This window comes from Denticeps clupeoides, chromosome 16 (genome assembly GCF_900700375.1).
Source record: "Denticeps clupeoides chromosome 16, fDenClu1.1, whole genome shotgun sequence".
Taxonomy (NCBI): Eukaryota; Metazoa; Chordata; class Actinopteri; order Clupeiformes; family Denticipitidae; genus Denticeps; species Denticeps clupeoides.
This window is the reverse complement of record NC_041722.1, coordinates 973504-997862: the sequence shown is the minus strand read 5'-3', so window position 1 is coordinate 997862 and position 24359 is coordinate 973504. Positions and strand designations below refer to the sequence as shown.

Genomic DNA, 24359 nt, shown 5'->3' with positions numbered 1-24359 from the left:
GTATAACACGTCATCTATGGTAAATCACCGGATGTTACACCAACTATGGAATCACATGATGTAAAATGAGGATTCGGTTTGACTTTTGTCAACTAGTAACTATTTTGAAATTGCAATGTGGTAGTGTTTATCTTAATTGCAATTAACAAACACCGTTACATACAACAAGCTACTTCCATACACAATATTTATATACTTACAGTTTAGTTGCTAGTCAACTTCTGACCAAAGGAAGGGGTATGTGGCGATCATGGCAGTGTGCTGTTGGATGTGAGTAGGGTAGTGGGGAGGCTGGTTATTACCGGTCAGTAGTTGACAGAAGTCAGGGTACAGGGTTAGTTCAGAACCCAAGTTATAGTCCTTTTTTCATGACAACCCATTTCACCAGGGTCAGTTCAGTCTCGCACTGCCAGGCAAAAGTTCTTATGGCTCAGACTAAACAGATGTTGAGAGGGCACTTGTGCAGAACACTGTTCCCACCAGGCCATGCCAGAAAATACTACTAACCCAAACACAGAAAATAAGTAAAGAAATTTATTGAATAAAATATTTACACACACACACACACACACACACACACACAAAAAAAAAAAAAATTATACAAAAGAGGCACAGAGCATTAAAAAAAAAATCCTGCTGACATTTCAGCTAGAAAATTGAGGGTATAAAATTATTTCATAACAGGCCCAAACTAAATCTCACTGAACATTTATATAAAAAGCAAAAATACAATAAATGTCTTTCTAGTCCAAAAACAATAAATGTCTTTGAATTCTCATTTGTGCTCTGTAGCCACACAGTGCCACAACATGCATTCTGGAAGCTTCTGAAACTCAAACAAATGGAACTGAACTGCTCCCTTAGATAAATCAGGACAGAGACTTCGTTTAAGAGCTCAGTCCTCGCCACCTCCATACATGTCAGCCAGTTTCTTGAACCGTGGGCCCCACTCATTTAGGCAATCATAGTCCTGGTCCTCTCCTGAGCTGGAGGAGTTCAAGGAGCTAAGTGAGCCTGCATCAGAACCTCCACCCTCATAGTCAAAAACCAAAAGGGAATCATAGGGTGGAGCTGTGGGGTCATTGTCAGCTGCCTTTAGGTTCTAGAACAGAAAAGATAAAGAGCAAGTTAGCATTCTTTACAACGAATAAAGCAGCTGGAAGAATAATATGTTACATATCAAAAATACTTGATGCACTTTATATCCTAGCACTTACAGTTCAAACATGTACTTGACGTTCAAGTTCACTTCTCTGCCCAATCAAACCTGACTGCTTATTTAGCCCAATTAAACATTTCCTGATGCATGTACATTTTGTACTGCAAGAGAAGTGACTCAGTGGAGGTAAGTACAAGCCAATGGGATTTTTGGATTTAATTAGGGTGACCAAACGTCCTCTTTTCCAGACCTGGAAATTGCATCCTTCCGCTGCTGTTGATTTATTCGACAATTACATTCCTGGATCCAAAAGGTTCATATTGCTCATGTTATATGAGCAGTCATGTCGCATCAGAGAATTGGGCTATACAGTGTGCACACATAAATTGTGAACTTCTCCCCCTATTCGTTTTGCATGTGATTTAGTCCTAAACTTTTTGTTGGTTAAAATCTGGTCACCCTGGTTATGTTATTTGACTGTGGTTTGGGTATGACAAAAATATCCTAACTGGGATAGAGGAAGCCCAGATAGAAAAAAAATTATATCACACTAAACCCAAAGTTTCAACTCCCTGTTTGCATTAACTTTTGCTGAGGAACCTGTACATCAGGTGAGAGAAACTGGCTGACCAGTTAACAAATGTGAGCTACTTCTCCACAACTGCAGGCCTGTGGTCCAGCATAACCTGGGAACTTTATCTATGTTCTACTTTGGTTTCAAATAAATGTGTTTGCAACATAACAGAATTTTGCATTTAAAAGAGGAAATTTTTCGATGTATGTTTGTTGCAGTGTAACAAAAAAAAAAAAAAAAAAAAAAAAAAAAAAAAAATGTTTAAGCCATATTGTGCAGCCCAACACACACCAGTGTTTATACTTACATCATCAATAAAGTTGCCAATCTCATCAGGGTTAGCTGGGCGTGGTCTGTACTGTGGCGCAGGCATGAAGGTTGGTTCTACATCATTCCGAAAGACTTCAGGTCTGTTATCAAGGCCTCTGTGCAGCACACTCAGGTCATAATCCTAAGAAAGAAAGTCTTACTTAAATAACACTGCACTAGACAACTTAATTGTTCTTATTTATTAAATAAAGATAAACAAGTAAATATGTTGAAAATTGGGCTGGACTACCACTCCAGTAGTTAGAGGGATAGTTACTGGAGCAACTCAAGGTTAAGAGTCAATAGCCAATATTGTATATATTTGTAAGCCTTTGCATACTCTGACCTTCCATACAGTTAAATGGTTACACAAAAACGTTCCAGTCGCAAAAAAAAAAAAAAACTTGCTGTATAGACCATTAGGACCCGGCAAGGCCTACATGTTGGACCAGGATATAAAATGAGATAAACCTGGGATCAAATAAACTTTAAATGTCTAACCCAGCTTGCCGGGTTTACAAAGCACACACATTTCTTATTTTGGGTCCGGGTGGCAACCTCTGTCGGTCACTCCTTCAGAATATTGGTAGCAAACACAACAAGGTTTGAAATATTGGAGGAACGCACATTGTAAGATGTAACTTTGCTAATTAATATTGTACTTAAGGGCCAGATTGGGTTGGGATATGTGTGCGGTGCCCATGGGACCACAGCTTCTAAATTTCTTAAAGAAGCTTGATTAACTTCTTTGACTTCAGTTATTATCAGAAGAAAACACCCACTAGGAGAATTTCCCTTCTCTGTCTAACTCCTGAACCCATAAACACTTCACAGCATTGAAGATCTAAATATAGACATAAATAAGAATAAACAACGGCTTCATGGCAAAGCTCACCTGGTCATCTTCTCCTCCTCCCTCTTCATCATAGTAGTAGACGTTGTCCCTGAGGTCATCTTCAGGAGGAAGGAGAGGCTCTTTTTTCACTTTGTTTTTTCTCATGAACATCAGCAGAAGAAGTACCAATACTGTACAGACAGAATACAAAGATATTAAACATCTCAAAGTGAGAACACGTGTAAATAAAATAACTTTTAAACAAAGTGACTTTTTCCTTACGGAGTAGAGCCAGCAAGGCACCCAGTATGCCTAGAATTACAGGAAGTCCAAAACCTGCTTCACTTATTCTGCCCTGGCACTGAACGTCACTCCCTGTACAGTCACAAACTGTGGCATGAAGAGTGTTGTCCTGGAACAGGTTCTGACTGTCAAAAACCCTCAGGACAACGTTGTAGACACCCTCCTCCAACTTGGACTTCAAAGTAAGAATAATGCTAGTTTCTGAAAAGAAAATAGGCTATTTACATAAAGCAAACAAATATGAACTTGACCATACAACATGAAATATGAAGGTCTCAATTGTGGCTGTTAATGCTAAGAGCTTCTGTTACCAACCACATCAAACTTACGGTTAGTGTTCATTTCAGCAGACCAGTTCTTGGGTCCTTCGCCCCTCAGCTGTACACGGAAAGGAAACGTGTTGCCTTCCCCATCTTTATCCTTCACAGTCAGTAAAACTGGTGATGATTCTTTATTACAAACTTTGATATCATACTCTTCAATTGTAGGTGCATTATCATTTATATCTTGTAATTCAATCATAAGGGTCCCAGTGCCTGTGGCAGGAATGTCATCTGAAAGGAAAAATAAGGAAGAGGGAATATTATTATATACCATTTTAAGTGAAAGAGTGAAGTAATTGTCCCTGTGAAACTGCAACATAGCACATGGTGCACAATGAAAATGTGTCCACAGCATTTAACCCATGATTAACTACCAGTGGTAAGTAAGTAAAGAAAGTAAAGACATGAGTTGAGATTTCAGTAATTAGAAGGCAATCCTGCCACCTAGTGGAAAATAAGCTGCATCAATGACAACTGATTAACAATTTCACCGTAAACCACCTAAAACCAGATGATCCTTGAGATTTCAGACATAAAAAAAAAAGTTTATAGAATTATCAGAGGAGTGGTTCAAGACCCAAGCTCCACTTGCGGAGAACTCTGTAATTAGCATGTACAATTATTTCTAAGAAAACAAAGTAATGCACCAAACTGCCATGGCTTGCACCTACATTCACTATGCTGATGAAAAAGCATGAACCGTTTGCTGAAGAACATTTAAACATTAGCCTGTAAGTTACTGGAAGAATATTTTCTGGTCAGCTGAGACCAATTTTGAACTCTTTGAATGCTTTTAAAATGTACTATGTTTGGCAGTCAGGAGGCACTACATATTACTTCAAAAACACAGTGAAGTTAGAGGTGGGAAAATCAGTGTCGAGATTGAAAAATATAGACAAATATAAAGATAATTCTGTGCAAAACCTGCCCTTGGTTAATCTACAAGTTATAAATAAGCGAGCAAATCACTGATTGTTTCTATGAGTAAAACCAGAAGACTGGAACTGGGAGTGATGTTATGGAATCGGGCCTAAAGGATACCCACCATTATCTATCGCTAGAATCAGAGCCTTATATCGAGCATTTTTAACATAAGGAGACTCTCGATCCAGCTCCTTTTTGACTTTGATCAGTCCACTGTCCTTAACAACATCAAGCCAGCCTGCAGGATCACTGCCAATTTTGTACCTGGGAACAGAAGGATGTGTAAAGTAAGCAGGTCACCATATAACAGTTGCTGCTTAGAGTATTTGTTAGTGCCTATAGCTGTGCAAACACCAATTTGCATTTACAGATCCTAAAGCAAAGTTTCAGAAAAAATAGAAAAACAATCCAGAAAAATAGCTGATCATTTAAAAGGCAAAGCTTACGTGACTTTCTGATTCCTTGCTGTATCTGGATCAGTGGCTTTGAAGGAAACCAAGTCAGAATCAAGAGCGACATCTTCAGGGACTGTAATAGTCTTTTCTGTTGGTTTGAAAATGGGCGCCTCATTCACATCTTCAACATTAACTGTAACTGTAGCCGTGGCAGTTGGAAGTGATACAGCAAATGGAATTTCATTCTCCACAGCGACCCGCAAGACGTAGAGCTTGTTCATCTCAAAGTCGAGGGGCTAAAGTTTAATTTAAGAGTATGAAAATGTTAAAAAATCTAGTCAGAAAATTATGGGGAAAAGCTGAAGTGTGCATGTTTTCTGTTTGTCCCTTACCTTCACTGTGGAGATTATTCCATCTTGTCCACTGGGCCCTGTGGCAACACTAAAAGAACCTCCAGGGTCTCCATCAACAATTCTGAACTTGGCCTTCCATGCAGGCGAGTTGGCTTCATCATCATCAGTTACAGACATCTTCACCACCTCAGCTCCTACTTCATTCTCTCGAACTGATGCAGTATACTACAAAACAGCAGCAAAAGAAACATTTTATTTAAATACACATGAAATGTCAGAAAGTGCAGAAGGACCCAGAATTTTATAGCTCACCTCATTCTGCTGAAACCGAGGAGGGTTGTCATTGCTGTCTGTTACAGTAATGATGGCTGTAGAAATAGTAGTCATACCTTTCCCGTCCATATCGGCTGCTTCAATTTCCAGAGTATATGTCGGATATTTCTATTGAAGCACGTAAAGGGAAATTTATTATGAAACAGCTGAATGAAACAGACCAGATGTAAAAAGCAGGAATAAGAGCCCACCTCTCTATCCAGTGATTCTGAATTCACTAAGATTCCTCCAGTCACTGAGTTAATGCTGAACATTGCTTCGTTTGGCTGCGGTGGGCTCTGACTCAAAATTCTGTATCTGACAACACCATTATCCAAACTAGGATCATCCGCATCTGTTGCATTAACCTTCAGTATTTCAGTTCCTTTAGGAAATAAAAAAATATAAATAAAAATAAAATGTAACCACTGCAAACAGACAATATAGCCACACAATCAAAAGGGAAAAAAATTATAATTATTGAATTATTATTATTTAGCTGAAGATATAAAGCTAATAAGGACAAACCTTTTTTCGATGCTTCAGCAACACTCCCTGTGTATGGATTCTGAGTAAAAACAGGTCTGTTGTCATTCTGGTCCATAACGTACACAATGACGTCCATAGGCTTCTCTGCCTCCACCCCAGTACCAGTCATTGCGTGACATTTAAGCTAGGATTAAACAAAGAAAAGGACTCTTAATTAAAAAAAAAAAAAAAAAAACTGGCAGCAGTAGCACTCATTAAAATTATTTTCAGAACACATACCTTATATTGAGATTTAGATTCTCTGTCTAAAGGCTGAGTAACACGAATCTCCCCAGTGAATTTGTCAATAATAAAAAGTCCAACTGGAGGTTGGTTTGCTCCTTCACCAGAGATTTTGTAGTAAATCTGGGTTTCCTCGTCATTGTCCGACTTGATCTAACAAGTGAGTAAACATACGACATTTTATCTCTTCCTTATAAACAAACCAAAAACTAGTTTTACAGAATAAAGACATTCTCACCTGCACCACATGATAAGGGAATGGACCTCTGAGGTTCTCTGAAATGTATGCGGGAGGAATTACCCAAGCCCTCTTCACCCGGTTCAAAACCTGAAAAGAAGATATTACTTCCACATTTTGAATATAATCTTGCAGAAATTAGATTGTGCTGAAAACTCTAAATGACCATATCTAAACGAGTCACATTAATTATAAACTGGAAAATAGGAAAGTACAGTTTTAATTCACCTGGACCTCAGTGCAGTGTTTGATACCATAGATCATGACATTCTGCTCAGCTGCTTAGAACAGTGGGCTGGTGTTCAAGGTACAGCACTTATGGTTTGACTCCTCTCTCAGGCAGAAGACATTCTCAGTAAATAGAAAACTTCCATTCCTCTGTGGCACCCCTTAGGTATGGGGTCCCTCAAGGGTCAGTTTTAGAAGTAATGTTATTCTTTATTTATATGCTCCCACTTAGCCTGATCATTAGACTATGGTATCTCATTTCACTATTATGCTGATGATAGCCAGCTGTATGTGCCGCTAAAACCAAATAATGCCTCAAAGGGCCACAGGCTATGTGAATGCTATGAATATATCAAATGCTGAATGGCAAGCAAATTCCTACAGCTAAATGTAAACAAATCCGAGGTCATTCTTTTTGGAACGGCCAGAAATATGACTTCTTTTGGAATAGATAATTTGTCTTTCTCCCTCCATAAAACTGCATCTTATCTCAAAAATTAAACATTCTTTCTTCCTAGATCTTGGGAAGAAGGAAAAAAAAAAAAAAAGCTTTCATTTCCTCGATATTAGATTATTGGAATGGCGTACACGCAGGTCTTAATAAGTACTCAATTGCATGCCTGCAATTGCCTCCAAAATGCGACAACTAGGGTTATCCAATACAAAAAGAAAAAAAAAAAAAGAAAAAAAAGATATATAAGGTCTTGGACCACCTTAACATTTTCGGTCTTTGTTATATTGCAGCCATCTGCTAAAATCATTAAAGTTATTTTTTCCCCCTCAATGTACACACAGCATAGCCCCGTCCCTGCAGCTACAAAACTGCCCCCACCATGCTTCACTGTTGGGACTGTACTGGACAGGTGATAAGCAGTGCCTGGTTTTATGAACACTTACCACTTAGAATTAAGAACAAAAAGTTCATTTCTTACAATCTTGGTTTATAAATCCAGTTTTGATATCAGTTTTCCTTTGTTAAAAAAAAATAATAAAAAAAACAGGAAAAATGTCAACACATTCTGTCAATATGGAGTGCTTAGTGTACATTAATGAGGGAAAATACCATAAAAAGTTTTTAGCAAATGGCTGCAATATAACAGAGTGAACAATTTAAGGGGTCTAAATACTTTCCATACACACCGTACATAATAAACCAGTTTTAGCATCCTGACACTGGCTACCATCTTATTTTAGAATGAAGTTTAAAATTTTACTTTTTGTCTCTCAAGCACTTAATGTGCTCCTTCCTATAATTGCATACCTACGTCAAAAGAAAACTTAAGCCAAAACCTTAAGATATTCTAATGTACGTGTCCATTTGGCCACAATTGTCCAGCAGTTCTACTGAACTTCACAGAGCACCCTGACCTACCTGGGTCTCATCTTGCTGTGGATTGTGCTCCACTCGGACAGCCACAGAGTACTTCCTGCCCTGGGAGTCCCACGCATGGATTGAAAACTTCGTGTGACCATTGTGGAGAGTCACCTGCCTTTTGATCTTGACCGTGCCATCAGTGTCCACTCTAAAGCGCTTATCCACAGAGTCATAGAGAGTTCTAGTCCGGCTGGTGCAGTCATTAAAAACAACTTTTAGAAAAAAAAAAAAAAAAAAAACAAAGGGGGGAAAAAAAAAAAAAAGTCAACTATTTTAATTTCAAATGTAATGTAATGGCAATAATGATCTATTTCTTTCTGAAAGTACAGATAACTACTGATTTCTTCACAGAAACACTGCATTATGGGATGCAGTGGGTGGAGTCTGCTGCATCTGTTTTATGCCATGGCTCGTTTAGAATGATGGCAGCCTCCTGTGCTATATTATCAAGTTCAAAATCACTTCCACTACCATTAAGCAATCAGAAAAAGCAGCCAGATTCCTCGACACTAACTGAAAAGTTCGATTTTTCTTGTGGACGTTTTTGGTTGTGTTGAACACATATGGCGTTGAGTTTAAGCCCAAACTCCAAAATAGTCAGATGTGAGAACTTCCTTCCACGATCAGAACAAGTATAACTGGCAGTAACAGTAAACAAACTAAAAATACAAAAAAGATATTCATGGATGGTTGAAGCCAGACAGACACAGGTTACACACTTTCCCAGAGAGATCTTTGATCGACCCAGGTCGGCCTGCTTGGGGGAAGGTGCGGCTTTTACAGACGCTGGTCAATGTGTTACACACCTAACGCCTCCGGGCCCTGAATGATTAATCCACAGCAAATACTTCCTGAAAGCGGGCGTCACCTACAGAGTTTCAAACCAGAGTCAAAAAGAACCACCGAACTCGCCGGTACTGACCTGTACCGAGCCGCCGCCCTGGCTGCAGGACCAGCCGCTCCACGCGGAACACGTAGGTATCGGAACCGAAGCCAGGTGTGCAAGGGTCCCCCTCAGAACCTGCCCGCGACGAAGCCTAACAATCCAGAAAGATGAGCCGGGTCAGCTGCGCCACATTTTACTCCATTTACTGAACAAACACGAACTTTTACAATTCCAACACAGGCGCGCACACGAACCGACCTGGAGGCAGAAACCGAAGAGGCACAAGCACGTCGCCCTCCACACATCCATTAGAGTCGAGTTCCGCTGAGAAAAGGCAGCTAATCCTGAAATCTTTCGCCGTCGCCGTCGCTGCCGCTCCTCTCCCCCACGCAGCCGTAACTACCTCAGTGCGCGGGGTGCGGAAATAAACTGCAGCAGGTAGTTTCGGCGAGAGTGGCTGACGTCACGCAGGTGACCGCGCCCATCCGCTGATTCCAAATAAGGAAATTAGCGGCGGCCGCGCGCCCGTAGGACAGGTACCAACCAGCCAATAACGTCAAATCCTGTCCAGGTTAGGCTGTGCCTTCGGGAAACTTTCTCACAAATTCCCCCCAATACCTCAAAACCGTCTTAATCCGAATCTGGATTAAAAAAAGAGCCCTGATTCGTCGAGGTTGCCGGTTCCTGTCCTCATCAGATACCCTCCCCGTTCCTCCAGGCTGCTTCATTAATGCAGTCTTTTATGCCTCCCTGAACAGGAACACGTGCAATGGCCACATTCGGTTTCTTCAGAAATGACTGGTCTTCAAATGCACCATGTAGGTTGTTCATGTTTGTTCTGAAGACTTTATGCAGGAGAAAGATGAAAAGCACTCAGGAGTTTTCCCCCGCTGGACTATCAATTATGGATGCACAAACCCACAACATCCATACGTATTGACTTTATGAACACTCAGTGACTTGTAAATTCTTGGGTCTTTGTGATGGGACTGACCTGGAGTATCTACAAAATGGCAGCAGGTGAAACAGGTGACATACAGAGTAATTCCTCTGTATGAGGACAGTAAGCACCTATCTCAATTGTCCATCACACGGACACACAGTGATATCAGACTGAGCACATTCATTCTCTTCCTGACATGAGTCTACAGACTTGTCATGGGGGGGCGGCAAGTGAAAATTCATGCTTCCCTTGAATTGCCTTATTTAATATGGAAAATTTATGATGCTGTAAAATAAAGTTCAAGTAAATGTTGTTTGGATTTTGTGCACGTCATGCCTGTCAACTTCACTCGCTGGGAAAAAGCACTTTTGAGGGTTTATCTGCTTCGTAGAACTTTCAGTCGCTATGTCCTTGTAAACATAACCTTGCCAGATAGTATATAATATCTTGTAATGTGAGACAGCCTATCTAACACTTCAGTGTTTTCCAGTGTGCTTTGGAATGAATAACAAACTCCCGGATTCTGCTCCCAAGTTGAACTTGATTGCTAATTAGGACTTACATACAATTTTTGGAAACAGAAATATGTTGAGACAATCTGGTTCATCACATTTTCCCTCAAAAGGAGTGCCATAACCCATATGGTGTTGAGTGCCATAACCCAACTGGTCCTCTTCTGGTGCCAGTTTTAAGGTAGTTGGTGGTGGGAAAATCAACTCAAATCTGTATACTGCTACATCTACAAATAATCTCCATATAGACCATAACATTGCACTTTTAAAATTCTGTGCATGAATTTGTGTGTGAAGGACAGTAACATTATTCAGCAGCCACCCCAGTGACCTTTCCCACAGGCCTTGTGATTATCAGAATGTGTCATGAGTGTGTGCTTCCTTCTAATCTGGCCTGGTGCTGTTATTCACTCCCACACTTTGCTGCAAACACAGACCCAGTGTGAGTGCTCTGTTATATGCTCTCCCATTTATACAGATTATATCTTTATTTCAACCCTAGCGAAATGGAGAGATGCGATTACCACATGATCATTTTGCTGTGAAATAAAGGAGTGATTCATTGCTGTTTCATAATTCTCCAGTAAATGATCACTAATAGCATCAGGGAATGGGTGTGACACGTTTGCATCCCTCACATGTAGAGTTGTCGTTCTCTGAGCAATAGGCTCTGCAGAAGGACAAATGTTCACATGGACATTGATAAAAGCTGTGAGGAACTCTGTTGATTATTAACTACTCTTTGAAAGACAAATATTGTTAGTTGCTTCATTTTCGGTTGAATGTCCTAACAGCAGACATCATGAACTACATGTGAATAATTCTGCTGCTATTTTGCTTCTTTTATCAAATTTTTTGTAGGTTGTAGGTTGTCAATAATACATGAATGTGGTGTTTTTCCAATGAACAGCTGAGTGTATGTTAATAACAGCACTACACAGGGTGATGATGTGCAGAGCGAGGGGGAAGGGTGCTTGTTCTTCTTCTTCATACAGACTTGTTCTGTTCACTGCTATCAGTCTACATCAGGAGTGAAGAACCACCACATCAAAGACCTTGTCTCTCTCCGCTCCAGCTCTGCCTTGTCATTAGAGCCAGATTAATATGATGAGAAGCCATGTCAGGGCAGCAGCAGAGCTTTTACACAGTCTGCAGATCAGCTGTTTGATGAACTAAGAGGAGGTGGCCAATGGCTTAAATGCTGCTATCAGCGCAAAAGCCATTCTTGGTTCCATTGATTGACTTCACTTTGTCCATCAATTGCTTTAAAAGCACATCATGTGCCAAGTGAGTGAGGCTTTTAGATGCTTGCACAATATCTCAGTCCTCATTAGCTGATGGTGTCATGTTTCTAAACAGGAAATTGTCAACAGGCTTTCTGTTCCTTGATTTTCAGGCACGTCCAGGTTTGAGCAATGTACTCAAGTTTCAGAGATAGGAACAAGACCTGTCTTGTGCCGCACTGAGGCTTTTGTTTCTCCTGGAATGTGTCTCAGACCACCCATCTCCTGCTGGGCCACTTTAAGGTGCTAGCATGGCTCTGAGAACACCCCCACCTTTGTGTTCAATGAAGCAAAAGTAAAGGAGAAGGGTGAAATGATGTAACTCATGGCACTCTGGGAAGGGATGAGGTTGGGGGTTATGGTGGTGTTGGGTTAGTTTCAGGTGACTGATTAATATTTTAAATATTTTGTATTGCATTATAATCTGTGCTTTATGCTGCATTGGTATGACAAATAAAACAACTTGGATTGATGACTGTCACAGACAAAGCTCTTTATTGCCAGTAAACAGTCTCTATCCACACCTTCTTCTTTTATCTGCAGATATAATCCTGGAACTGGTCACATAATCAGAGAAAACAACAGCTACAGAAGGAATGTTTACATTACTCCTTTGGGGGAAGAGTAAACCAGCCACACCCTAAATGGCCCAGACTTAGCTGTTATCATCATTAGACAATCTAGATGTAAATTATAGTCATCTGCTTAAAAGTTCCTGAGGCCTAATCTCTTAAAAATGGCAGTTCAGACAAGTCAAGCCTGCTTTGTTGGTTGGTTTAAAAGAGTTAGTGAAAAATTGATATTTACACACTACAAAAATAATCATGACACATCTGAATGCTGAAATTCTATAAATGAAGTAGCTCAGCTATTAACATTAACATTAACATTAGCTATTAACAACCATTCACCATGCTTACTGTCATGTATTACAAGCACATACCATGGAGCTGATAAAGCAAGTCTTTTCATGTTTTACCAGACATCTACTGGGCTGAACTGACTTGTTCAATTGTGAAACTGAACAAATGCAAATTCCGCGTAAAAGGTGTGTCATCAGGCTCCAATTACAAACTGGTATTTCAAGTTGGAGTTAAGACTAAGAAAGAACTTCTCATGGTATCAGCAAACAAGCTACACAATCACATGATTTTAGTTCACAAGCACTGCTGATTTATAAGTATCATAAAAATATTAATCAGACATTATGGTACAACCAAATAAATGCTTTTATCAGTTTCTCAGAAACTAAGCTGCCAGGTTATGTATGGTGGCCTTCTTTTTTTCTGGTTGATGTGTTCTGGCATGTTGGCGGCAGAGAATGTTTTTAGAACACCTGGATAGAAATGGAAATTCTGTCAATAATTAAATCACAGATTATCTTTTGTAAATTCAAGGATTTATGTATTAAAGTTCTCCAAATTGCATTTTAAAATTCTCGGAAGGAGAACTCAGATTGGTTTCATCAAATGTATGCTTAAAGAACAAAAGGAGCTGGCACAACTTTATAAAAGTTTTTTTTATAAAGTTGAGAGATTTGTGCAAAGATTCTAAAAGTAACTGAAAGTATCTTAAAATAAATGCTCACTTGAGCTCCTGAGTCTGCCAATAGATCATGATGTCACACCTTTCATTTAGGGGCTTGCTTGTTGTACTCGGTCCCCCTCTAGTGGTATGATTGTAATCTCTGATTGTTGCTGTGTTTAAACGCTGTGTACAGGGCTGGGATGTAATGGACTACGTCTCACATTCAGAATACAAAAATTAACCATCTGTATTCAGATGCAAGGCAGCATTTAGAATACATTTTTGTTTTGGCCAGATTATAAACAGTTCTTATAATTCTGACTATTTCTTGCAATTCTGATTTTGTATTCATAGTTTCATTACCACCATCATGCATGCACCTGATAAATGGGGTCCACTTGGAATACAATATGTACTAATTACAAAAATGAGTACAAAAATGCTGTAGTTTTTACCTTTAATACACTTTCTGTCAGGCTAGGCTGTAATATTCTGTCACCTCTCATTCACCAGATGGGGCCATTTTCTAGTTTGTCTCCTTGTCTTAGTCCTAATTAAGTCTTTGTAGATGTCTATAATCTACCTGCCTATATAAGCTCCCATACTTTTCCAATTGTCATGTACATGTAGACTTCTGTTTTGTTTCCTGTTAGTTCAAACTTTGTACATAAGTAAGGGAAACTTATGAGACATTACATTATTAATTTAGTGAAAATTATATGTTCTCTGTCATTTAATAGTTGGAGTCATAAAGAGTTCTAGTCCCCACCAAGAACCCCTTTTTGTCTTCTTTTTTGATATCTTATTTTTATTTTTTGACTTTCTTTGGGGACATTGTGGCACCTGAACTGAGTATAAGGCCTGTCATAATGTACAGCGTGCTGCCACTCATTGGAGTCCAGTGGATTGGCAGTGTGGTAAATCCCGCCTGATTCCAAGACCTGATAAGGCCCTTTCCAATGTGGAGCTAGTTTCATGCAAAAACACACCATATCACCCACCTCATAGGGCTTGTGTTGCGCCTTCTTGTCATGATAAAGTGCCTGCCATTCAAGAGTTTCCCCTTCAGTGAGGAGATAAAATCTGGGTGAGAGACAATTACTCTTTTACTCGCTGCTCTTTAGACGTATGTAATGTTTCAAAATAAAAACCTTAAGATATAACCCTAACCAAGTCTAATCCTGATCATAATCTATGGCTTTCACAAGGTGTGAGTGCATGATGTACATGGATTTCCACTTGTAGTTTGACCCCAAGCACCATATTAATGTAAATTTAACCATTAACTCTCTTTCCATTTGGAACTTTTATTTTGAAGCGTCTCATACCGTCCAAAGGTATAAGAAGGTTTGCTGTGTCTGTCAGCATAGTGTCCAGAGCATGGAGGTGCTACAAGGAGACAGGCCAGTACATCATGAGACATGGAGGAGGCTGTAGGAGGGCAACAACACAGCAGCAGAAGGGCAACACCACCACCTTTGTGCATGGAAGAACTGGAGGAACACTGCCAGAGTCCTGCAAAATAACCTCCAGCAGACCACAAATGTGCATGTGTCTGCTCAAATGGTCAGAAACATGAGGGTGGCTCCAAGAGGGTGTTTCGAGGGCCTGACGTCCACGGGTGGGGTGTTCATGCATGCACGTCCAATATTTTGTAGTAGGCTAATATGCTGCAGCGCCCAATATTTTTTCAATGCTGAGTATCTATAGCCTAAACGTTTACGCCTGTTCACTGACGACACCTGTCCAGAACAAGAAGAAAAGTAGTCTCAGTCATATTCTCAAATTATTTATTTACTTTTATGGTGTAAGATGGGACGTCACAGGAAAATGGCCTTTCTATGCTTTTGTTTTGCATAGCGGCCATCTGTAAGAAGAGATGTCACGGAGCCATGACATTCCTGTGCCTTTGTTGTGCATGAAGATTCAACACCTCTCATGTCTTTTGTCGGATGGCACTGCAACATTTGCCGGTCCTCCCCCAAGCCAAACAGGTGTCGGCCATCAGGACCGCCCACTCTCTTTGTCTTCCCCAGACGGGAGGCACCGGGGGCGTGACGTCAGAAACAACAGGTTCTGATTGGTCTGTGACAGCTTCCTGTAGGCCAGGGGTATAAAGATCTGTTCACATGTGGCGAAGGGACTTCACTTTCTTTCCCAGCTGCCTTTCCATCGAAACCGGATTTTTCTGGTTTTCGAGTCTGATCTAGCCTCTCATTTTTTCTCATGGCTTTTCTCTCTCTCTCTCTCTCTCTCTCTCTCTCTCTTTCTTTTCCTTTTTGTTTTCTCTGTAACATTGGTACCTTTTTACATACAATATTCACATGTAACTTCAATAATAATTTGAATACAGTGCTTTTGTGTGTAGAGAGAGAGTTTTTTACACTCTGTTCTCTCCCCACGGTCTTTTTACAATGGCATTCATCAAATGCCCTTATCCAGAGCTTACACTCAAATATTTTACAGGTACAGTCCCCCTGACACAACTCAGGGTTAAGTGTCTTGCTCAGGGACACAATGGTAGTAAGTGGGGTTTGAACCCAGGTCTTCTGGTTAACAGTTAAGGAAGCGGCCCCGTAATCAGACGGTTGCCGGTTTGAATCCCGGTCTGCCAAGGTGCCATAGAGTTGCCACTGAGCAAAGTACTGTCCACACACACTGTTCCCCGGGCGCCTGTCATGAATGGCCGCTGCTCACCAACATTTTGCTTTTACTCAAGTAGATTATGTACTTTTACTTGAGTAGAATTTAAGATATTTATAGTTAAGATACTTTTTTCCACCTCTGGTCATTTATGATGTACATAAACTGATAGAACAAGAAATAAACACTTCAGAGCTGTATGTTGAAGAGAAAATAAGTACACTTTTTGATGTGTGTAATTATTTCTGCTTACCAATGTCTTTTATATATGGAAGACGATTAGGGACACTAAAAAAAAAAAGTCACAATTCTGACTTTTTTTCTCACAATACATCTCACAATTCTGACTTTTTCCTTCTATTAATCCAACTGCTTCTTCTGGAACCCCTTGAGTCTTTTAAATCTGACATATTGAGGTGAACTTCCTTCTGTGCATCTGAACACTACACCATCTTCAGGTTGTCCCTGGTTTACAGGCACCCATAGTTGTGAGATTAAAGTCAGAATTGTGACTTTTTTTAGTGGCCCTAATCCTCTTCTGTAATTATAGCACATAAAAACAACATGCAAAAAGAAAGCTTTTTAATAAACAGCTGAGAGAGTTACCCTATAGGCTTTGTTGACAGCTTGTAAATGTTCTGTTCAAGACATAGAAAAAATGTTTGTATGACATTTGTTTATCAGTAATTTGCAAGATGTAAATACTATGTGTATTGCACAACACAGTTTCCAATTTCTGATAAGATCCAAAATATTTTGGACTACTAACACTAATGTGACAAAGGGAAAAGTACAGGAGATGTTGGAAATGTTGCTGTTGACATTGCTCATATGATATGTGACTGATTCTTGAACCAGTAAAGAGACCCTGAATAGGAGTGAATCCTGTGTGTGGTTCTTCCTTCACTGTATTGCCAGTATAATCCACAGACAAACACAACCCTTTACAGTTAAGTATTTTTTTTATGAAATCATCAATACAAACTATTTTGTTGACAAAGAACACTCTAGCTCCTGTCTGCAGTGAACAGTATGACTGTCCCCTGCAACTCACTGTAAATTCAGAGATGATGAGGGCAGATGTAATGACAATTGAGGATAATGAGGATTCTAACTAATAAACGTAATACTTATTTGTCAACATTCATCATTTGTTAATCATTCTTAAGACGGCATGCTGCATGACCAGAGCTACTGTCACCCATGGGTGGCATGACGAGCACCCGCGGCAGGACGATTCTCCCGGGGAGGCAATCTTGACGCAGCATCTGCTCCGTTTCCGGGTGCGATTTTCGCTCGTCTCCACAGAAGAATGTTTGAAAAGAAGTCAATTCTTCTTCCCGCAGGCTGCTAGGCGGTTGCGTGGAGTAGTGGGTGAGTAATTACTGCCGATCATTTGCGTGTAAATAGCTAATCCAGCAATTACAACGCAGCCTGCGCGGGTTACGTGGAGCAACGTCTTCAGCGCCAACTCGAACCCCGTTGAGATGAAGAGGAACTCGTGGTACACGGTGACCCGGGTGAAGGGTGTATTTATCGCGGAATAAAACCCCTGACCACGGTGTCTCCGTTTTATCGCTGAGTATGCGCTGATTAAAACCAGGATTAATGCGCCGCATACTCCGAGGTCGTCGTCGTCTTCGGACGGTAATAAAATGACTGGATTTTACACCCGCACCACTTTCTTTTCCTGCTGTTTTCTACAGGTGGTGGACCATACAACTGTAGTCTACATACAGCCAGGTAAATTAGATCCTGTGCCCTGTTCATTATGACCGCACTTCTCCTGCGTAATATTTATCAGCTTGAAATATTTAGAATAATGTTGTAGGAAGAATGTGAGAATAGCCTCATCACCAACTGCACCTTTAGGTACTCAGTAAAATGCTAATGAATTTTTAATGTAGGCATTACATTCCCTCTTCATGCCACCTGGTACATATGGACTCTTAGACATTGCCATATCGATACACAACTTGGAACAATTCATCTCAAAATCATGCCCTTGGCCATGTTGCTGGGTTCAGGTTTCTGAAATGGCCTTGGCTTTAATTTCAGGTTTTGCTCTGGTATCTTGATAAGATATATTATTTAAGGGTTTTGTGAACTTGACAGAACTGACACGCTGGAAGCCCTTTGTTTTACATCTGGATGGTGACTGGTGCTGTAAGGAACCATGTGTAAAATGCTATACTAGTTATATTTCGTATGGATTTATTGTGGAACAGCAGTAGCGGTCAGGGCTCTATAGATTGTTCAGAAGGCCCTCTGGCTGTCATGGCTGTCCACAAGGATGATAGTGCTCACAATTAAATTAGTCCCCTGCATTTAACCTGTGTGCTGTGCTGTGCAATGCTGTGTACAACAATGACATGTACACTTTAATGAAATTTATGATTGTAACTGGTGCATTTTCATTTTTACGTCCCTTCTCTTGTTCTCTGTTTAAAAGTACACTTTTTTTTTTTTTTTCCCACTGAGAGGGATCCGTCAAGTTCTATTCCTAAACAAAATATTTATAATCATCTGTGTTGCAAGCGGCTGAAGGTCGCCGTCTTTTATTGATTTGTCCATTTGTCTGAGGTTTGAGGTTGCATTCAAGGGAACTGGCAATAACCATATTCAGTTACCAGAAATGGCATTGAACATGTATGAACATGATAATGTATGGTTGTGCTCTGAATTAGTAACAAAATACTTTTCTAGTTTTGAATGCTTCACATTTCAGAGTGGATGGTAGATGTTTGTTCCTCTGTAGGAGAATGCAGCCTTCCAGCCACAGGATGCGGGATGTGGAGCAGCAACACCCTCTTTTGGGTGGTGATGGGGAGGAGCTGAAGTGTTCGGTGGATGGTAGCAGAGTTTGGTTCATCCTGGACAGCTGTGGTATTGTGTGTGCCATCCTCACCTGGTTCCTGGTGTTCTACGCAGCGTTTGTGGTCAACTTTGTCATGCTGTTCCCCTCCAGAAGCTTCTGGTATTCCTTCTTCAATGGCATGGCCTTCAACGTCCTGGCTGTGCTGGCTTTATCATCGCACCTGCGCACCATGCTGACTGACCCGGTGAGCATTTTTACACTAATTCAAATAATAAAATAAAAGCCAGAGACGGGCTGACTGCCAAATTATTTTGAGTTATGCATAAATTTAAAGTACAGATGTGTTTGTGGGTTCAGCAAAACTGAAGGAATCTGTGACTGGGAAAGGTGTGTGTGTGTGTGTGTGTGTGTGTATCGACTTTGTCCCATTTTTGCCAGTGTGGAGAAGCAGTTTAAAAGACCTTGTTAGAACTCAACACATGTTCCCCTTACCTTAAAGGTACATTACTGCTTGAGAAGGGTTCAATACAACCTTCTTGGATTTAAAGAGATGTCTTACGAACAGAGCTTGCAGGAGAATGAAGAGTGATATTATTCAGGTGATAAAGAGTTTCAAATACCTGGTGGATTCAAACCTTCTGGTCATGAGTCCTCTTTCTTAGCAGCTAGGCTACCTCTGATGGTGGAGGTAAGAGGATTTGTAATCATGGGCGCCCCAGCAGAGGCTTAATCCTTTTTCCCTGTAATCCCTTTTCACAAACCCTGACAACAAAAAGGTTGCTTGTATTGTATTATATTTATTAAATATTCAGGAATCAGGGAGCTTCTATCATTATGCAGGAGACTCACAGAAGACTTGGGATGTCTGGCAGCCACATGTCCATTTAAAAACAATGTAATTTACAAAGACAAAATATGTTTATTCCTGCCATTTCTATCATGATCGTGAGGAACACCCAAGCTGCACACTGAGATTGATCTCAATATTGTTGCAATTTCCGATCAATTTCTGTTGATATTCGTTGATTTTCAGAAATTTTCTTTTTCCTTGTAGATCCATTCACATTTTTTTACCCATGTGCATGTTTACAACTTTACTTGGCAGATGCTTTTATCCAAAGCGGCTTACAATAGGAAGACACCAGCAATTCTCATTCGGTTTCCATAGGTTTTGAGTTACAAAACTACAGGGAGTGCAGAATTATTAGGCAAGTTGTATTTTTGAGGAATAATTGTTCATTGAGAACAACCATGTTCTCAATGAACCCAAAAAAACTCATATCAAAGCTGAATGTTTTTGGAAGTAGTTTTTAGTTTGTTTTTATTTTTAGCTATTTTAGGGGGATATCTGTGTGTGCAGGTGACTATTACTGTGCATAATTATTAGGCAACTTAACAAAAAACAAATATATACCCATTTCAATTATTTATTTTTACCAGTGAAACCAATATAACATCTCCACATTCACAAATATACATTTCTGACATTCAAAATAAAAACAAATCAGCGACCAATATAGCCACCTTTCTTTGCAAGGACACTCAAAAGCCTGCCATCCATGGATTCTGTCAGTGTGTTGATCTGTTCACCATCAACATTGCGTGCAGCAGCAACCACAGCCTCCCAGACACTGTTCAGAGAGGTGTACTGTTTTCCCTCCTTGTAAATCTCACATTTGATGGACCACAACTCCACAACTCCATCCATCCTCAACTCAAAAAGGCCCCACAAGCTCATCTTTGATGATACCAGCCCAAACCAGTACTCCACCTCCACCTTGCTGGCATCTGAGTCGGACTGGAGCTCTCTGCCACAGGCCCATCCATCTGGCCCATCAAGACTCACTCTCATTTAATCAGTCCTGACATATTTCTTGGCCCAGTCTTGATGTTACAGCTTGTGTGTCTTGTTCAGTGGTGGTCGTCTTTCAGCCTTTCTTACCTTGGCCATGTCTCTGAGTATTGCACACCTTGTGCTTTTGGGAACTCCAGTGATGTTGCAGCTCTGAAATATGGCCAAAGTGGTGGCAAGTGGCATCTTGGCGGCTGCACGCTTGACTTTTCTCAGTTCATGGGCAGTTATTTTGTGCCTTGGTTTTTCCCACACGCTTCTTGCGACCCTGTTGACTATTTTGAATGAAACGCTTGATTGTTTGATGATCACGCTTCAGAAGCTTTGCAATTTTAAGAGTGCTGCATCCCTCTGCAAGATATCTCACTATTTTTGACTTTTCTGAGCCTGTCAAGTCCTTCTTTTGACCCATTTTGCCAAAGGAAAGGAAGTTGCCTAATAATTATGCACACCTGATATAGGGTGTTGATGTCATTAGACCACACCCCTTCTCATTACAGAGATGCACATCACCTAATATGCTTAATTGGTAGTAGGCTTTCGAGCCTATAGAGCTTGGAGGAAGACAACATGCATGAAGAGGATGATGTGGACAAAATACTCATTTGCCTAATACTCATTTGCCTAATAATTCTGCACAGGGAATTGTTAAGTGCTAGACAAATATATATATATATATATGTATGTGTGTGTGCATGTGCATGTGTTAGACTCATTTGAAATACTTTTTAAACAAGTGGGTTTTCAAATGTTTCTTAAAGGTGGTAGCAGTCTCGGCTAGTCGAAAGTTTACAAGGGCTAGTTTACAAGGCCCTTAAATATGTCTTGTTGAATCCTGGTTACAGTCTGATCACTGGTGAATCATATTTCCTCTTTCACCTGGGGTAGGAGCTGATTATTTTTATGTTCAGGTCAATTTGAGCTTGTAAGTGAAACACGGCTGAAGTATTTTTGAAATCTCTTGTCCTCATTAGGGCGCTGTAGCCAAGGGCAATGCCAGCAAGGAGTACATGGAGAGCTTGCAGCTGAAGCCTGGTGAGGTCATCTACAAGTGCCCCAAGTGCTGCAGCATCAAGCCTGAGAGATCCCATCACTGCAGGTGAGCACACACTGTCTGAGCTCCACTTTTCTGACTGAGTGTGGAACATGTAAGATGCCCCTGGCTGAGCACTGCTCTGAAATCGTGCTGTCTGGGTTTATGGACATCAGGGTTGCATAATTTCAGAATTGGTTCAGAGTAAAAGAACGATGCCAGACATGATTGAGGTTTTATTTGTTCAGAAGATCGCTTTATATGCCTCCTTTCTGAATCATACATTGTAGCATTTGCAAAAGATGCATCCAAAAGATGGACCACCATTGTCCCTGGGTGAACAACTGTGTAGGCAAGAGGAATCAGCGTTTCTTTGTGCTCTTCACTGTGAGTATAGCAGGAGTTGTTGGGCAAAATCCAAATTTCTAAAATTCATTTGCTTTGCTTTGATCTTTGTAGTTTTTATTTGATTTTATATAAAAATATATTTTAGATATATCTCATTTGTTGTAGGTTTTGGTGTATGTAAGAATGAAAAAATGTATACTTAATAATCAAATTTAAAATGTCATTAAGCACAACTTTCCAGCCCATTATGGTCCTCTAATAACACTCTCTCTCCGTTTCTCTGTAGCTGTACATTGGATTGATTTCTCTCTATGCCCTTTGCCTTAGTGGCTTGCAGTTTTACATGTGTGTCAAAGTTCAGTGGAATGGTAGGTGTGACTATATGTTTTAATTTGATTTGCTTGAAGCGGGAACAGTTTTCTTTCATTTCATTTCATGAATGAATGAAATGTGCATTTGTTTATATTAATAAATGTTGTGTAACTTTACATTTACAGCATTTATCAGACGCCCTTATCCAGAGCGACTTACAATCAGTAGTTATAGGGACAGTCCCCCCCCTGGAGAAACTCTGGGTTAAGTGTCTTGCTCAGGGACACAATGGTAGTAAGTGGGATTTGAACCTGGGTCTTCTGGTTCACAGGCGAGTGTGTTACCACTAGGCTACTACCACCCCGTAACCGAAAGCACTCTGTTGGTTGCTGCTTGGCCAGATGGATACAAATGGTAGTTTATTTTTGTACAATTATCATATTTAATGTGGTGATATGATCTGCCTCTGTGCCATGTTAACAATAAACAGCCATATAGAAGTTAGAATTGTTAGTAAAGGTTCCAGGTAATAACGTGTACAAGTACCTCTGTTTACAAGATAACATTTTAGACTATTCTGATAGGGATAAATGTTGCTGTATTAATCATATTGAATTTTCCTGAATCAGATGCCAGATTGGGACTGATTCTGCTCCCATCTTCTTGCTGTGGTGGTGTGGATCACAAGGAACTGTTGTCATCTTAATTAATGCATCATCTCCTCCTCTGCAGAGTGCAGTGACTTTTCCCCTCCTGTCGCCGTCCTGCTGATAATATTTCTCTGTCTTGAGGCCCTACTCTTTCTCACCTTCACTGCAGTCATGTTTGGCACACAAATCCACTCCATCTGTAATGACGAGACGGTGAGTGGAGACCTCAGAATAACATGAATTGCAGTTCACTTAGTCGTTATTACAGTTTATTGCTAGCATGATTGCCTCTGCCCTGATCCCCAGATTGTGACATCAGCATTATGAAGCTGCCAGTGTAGAACCTGAATCAGGATTTTCTCTCTGTTCCTTTAGGAGATTGAGAGGTTGAAGAACGAAAAGCCCACATGGGAGCGACAGCTTCATTGGGAGGGGATGAAGGCTGTGTTTGGGGGTCCACCCTCACTCCTCTGGTTGAACCCATATGCTGGGCTGCAGTTGTGGCACCTATTGATGATTCACAGGCACAAGGGTGGCTCAGAGTTCTATGTCTGAAGAACAATGGAGAGTCATCTCTGAAAGAAGGATACCGTGCATGAGGCCATGTTGACCTGGTTTCATATTTGCCTGCAATATGATATTTTGCTATTTTTGTTTCTTTCTGTAAATTAAGTTCAACTCGTAGCAAACTGGACACCCGGCATCTGACACTGAAGTTGTGATGTTGCCACACTGTAGTGGTGAATCTAACCAGTATGGTGACCTGTGGGGATCCCTCACCACAAGAGAGCAAAGGAGAAGTTCCATGTCTGATTTCCCCCATTCCAGTAGTTAGACCAGCCTCCCTCCACCTCTCCCTCAACTGTCACTGGACCTTTCCAATGGCAGTTGAGTAATTTGTCCTCTGCTGAATGATGCCCATGACGGTTTGTTCCAGGTGACTTTTTTTTTTGTTTGTTGTAGCTTTTACATAATCATGCTTATTATTAAATTTTATGCAGATTATTGTGTGAAAGTGGGAGCTCTGAAGATCAGTATGTAGTAAAAAGAGAGGATGTGGTGCTAGGAATGTGGCTGGATCCTCCAGGTTCTCTGTATGTGACCAGAGAACATGAGCAAACAAGAATTTAATGTTAAATCCTTACATATTATATCATATATATAAAAGGCTATATTTTTTTCTTTTTCCCGAGAATATTTGTAATCTGCCATTTCCCTTTTATGTAAATGCAGACCATGCATTTTCTGTATTACTGTTTTAGGCTTTTTCTCTGTAGCATTTTAGATGTAACAAGAAGCTTTACTCAATTTTTTATCTTTCAAATTTTCCTGGACTTTTTTTTTTAGTCCAACGTTTTCAAGAAGAGTCTGTGAAAGCAATAAAAGCAATGAAACAAATATCTGGTGTGAACGACACTATGAATTTCAGTGATACTTACAGTACTTACACAAT

General features: G+C 40.3%; 2 protein-coding genes across 6 annotated transcripts; one reads left to right on the top strand and one right to left on the bottom strand.

Annotated features, from left to right (window-relative positions):
• Positions 1 to 596: 596 nt before the first annotated feature.
• cdh31 (cadherin 31) lies at positions 597 to 9410 on the bottom strand. Its single transcript, XM_028956274.1, has 16 exons — positions 9244 to 9410; positions 9022 to 9136; positions 8097 to 8311; positions 6497 to 6586; positions 6256 to 6411; positions 6016 to 6160; positions 5700 to 5872; positions 5488 to 5616; positions 5215 to 5400; positions 4874 to 5118; positions 4549 to 4691; positions 3510 to 3734; positions 3160 to 3381; positions 2938 to 3068; positions 2041 to 2184; positions 597 to 1102 (listed from the first exon to the last, which is right to left on the bottom strand). Exons 1-16 carry the CDS (start codon positions 9292 to 9294, stop codon positions 896 to 898), a joined length of 2577 nt encoding a protein of 858 aa, XP_028812107.1. The 5' UTR covers positions 9295 to 9410; the 3' UTR covers positions 597 to 895.
• A 7675-nt stretch (positions 9411 to 17085) lies between these two features.
• Positions 17086 to 24304, top strand: zdhhc7 (zDHHC palmitoyltransferase 7). 5 transcript variants are annotated; one of them, XM_028956959.1, is made up of 9 exons: positions 17163 to 17267; positions 17600 to 17636; positions 18652 to 18784; positions 18862 to 18955; positions 21538 to 21662; positions 21887 to 21983; positions 22231 to 22312; positions 22989 to 23119; positions 23282 to 24304. In XM_028956959.1, exons 3-9 carry the CDS (start codon positions 18744 to 18746, stop codon positions 23459 to 23461), a joined length of 750 nt encoding a protein of 249 aa, XP_028812792.1. In that variant the 5' UTR covers positions 17163 to 17267; positions 17600 to 17636; positions 18652 to 18743; the 3' UTR covers positions 23462 to 24304. The 5 variants fall into 5 exon arrangements, with proteins under 5 accessions (XP_028812788.1, XP_028812792.1, XP_028812791.1 ...); XM_028956955.1 differs by having other exon boundaries at positions 17086 to 17267; positions 18652 to 18955; XM_028956958.1 differs by lacking the exon at positions 17163 to 17267 and having other exon boundaries at positions 17286 to 17636.
• The last annotated feature ends 55 nt before the right edge of the window (positions 24305 to 24359 follow it).

What these genes read in the sequence shown, in the direction of transcription:
- cdh31 (XM_028956274.1), bottom strand. Translation starts at nt 9,294, where the DNA reads ATGGATGTGTGGAGGGCGACGTGCTTGTGCCTCTTCGGTTTCTGCCTC. An exon ending in TGCTGAAGCATCGAAAAAAG is followed by an intron (nt 5,873 to 6,015) that starts GTTTGTCCTTAT and finishes TATTTCCTAAAG; the next exon opens with GAACTGAAATACTGAAGGTT. An exon ending in TGCTGAAATGAACACTAACC is followed by an intron (nt 3,382 to 3,509) that starts GTAAGTTTGATG and finishes TTTTCTTTTCAG; the next exon opens with AAACTAGCATTATTCTTACT.
- zdhhc7 (XM_028956955.1), top strand. Translation starts at nt 18,656, where the DNA reads ATGCAGCCTTCCAGCCACAGGATGCGGGATGTGGAGCAGCAACACCCT. An exon ending in GTTTCTTTGTGCTCTTCACT is followed by an intron (nt 21,984 to 22,230) that starts GTGAGTATAGCA and finishes GTTTCTCTGTAG; the next exon opens with CTGTACATTGGATTGATTTC. An exon ending in CCATCTGTAATGACGAGACG is followed by an intron (nt 23,120 to 23,281) that starts GTGAGTGGAGAC and finishes CTGTTCCTTTAG; the next exon opens with GAGATTGAGAGGTTGAAGAA.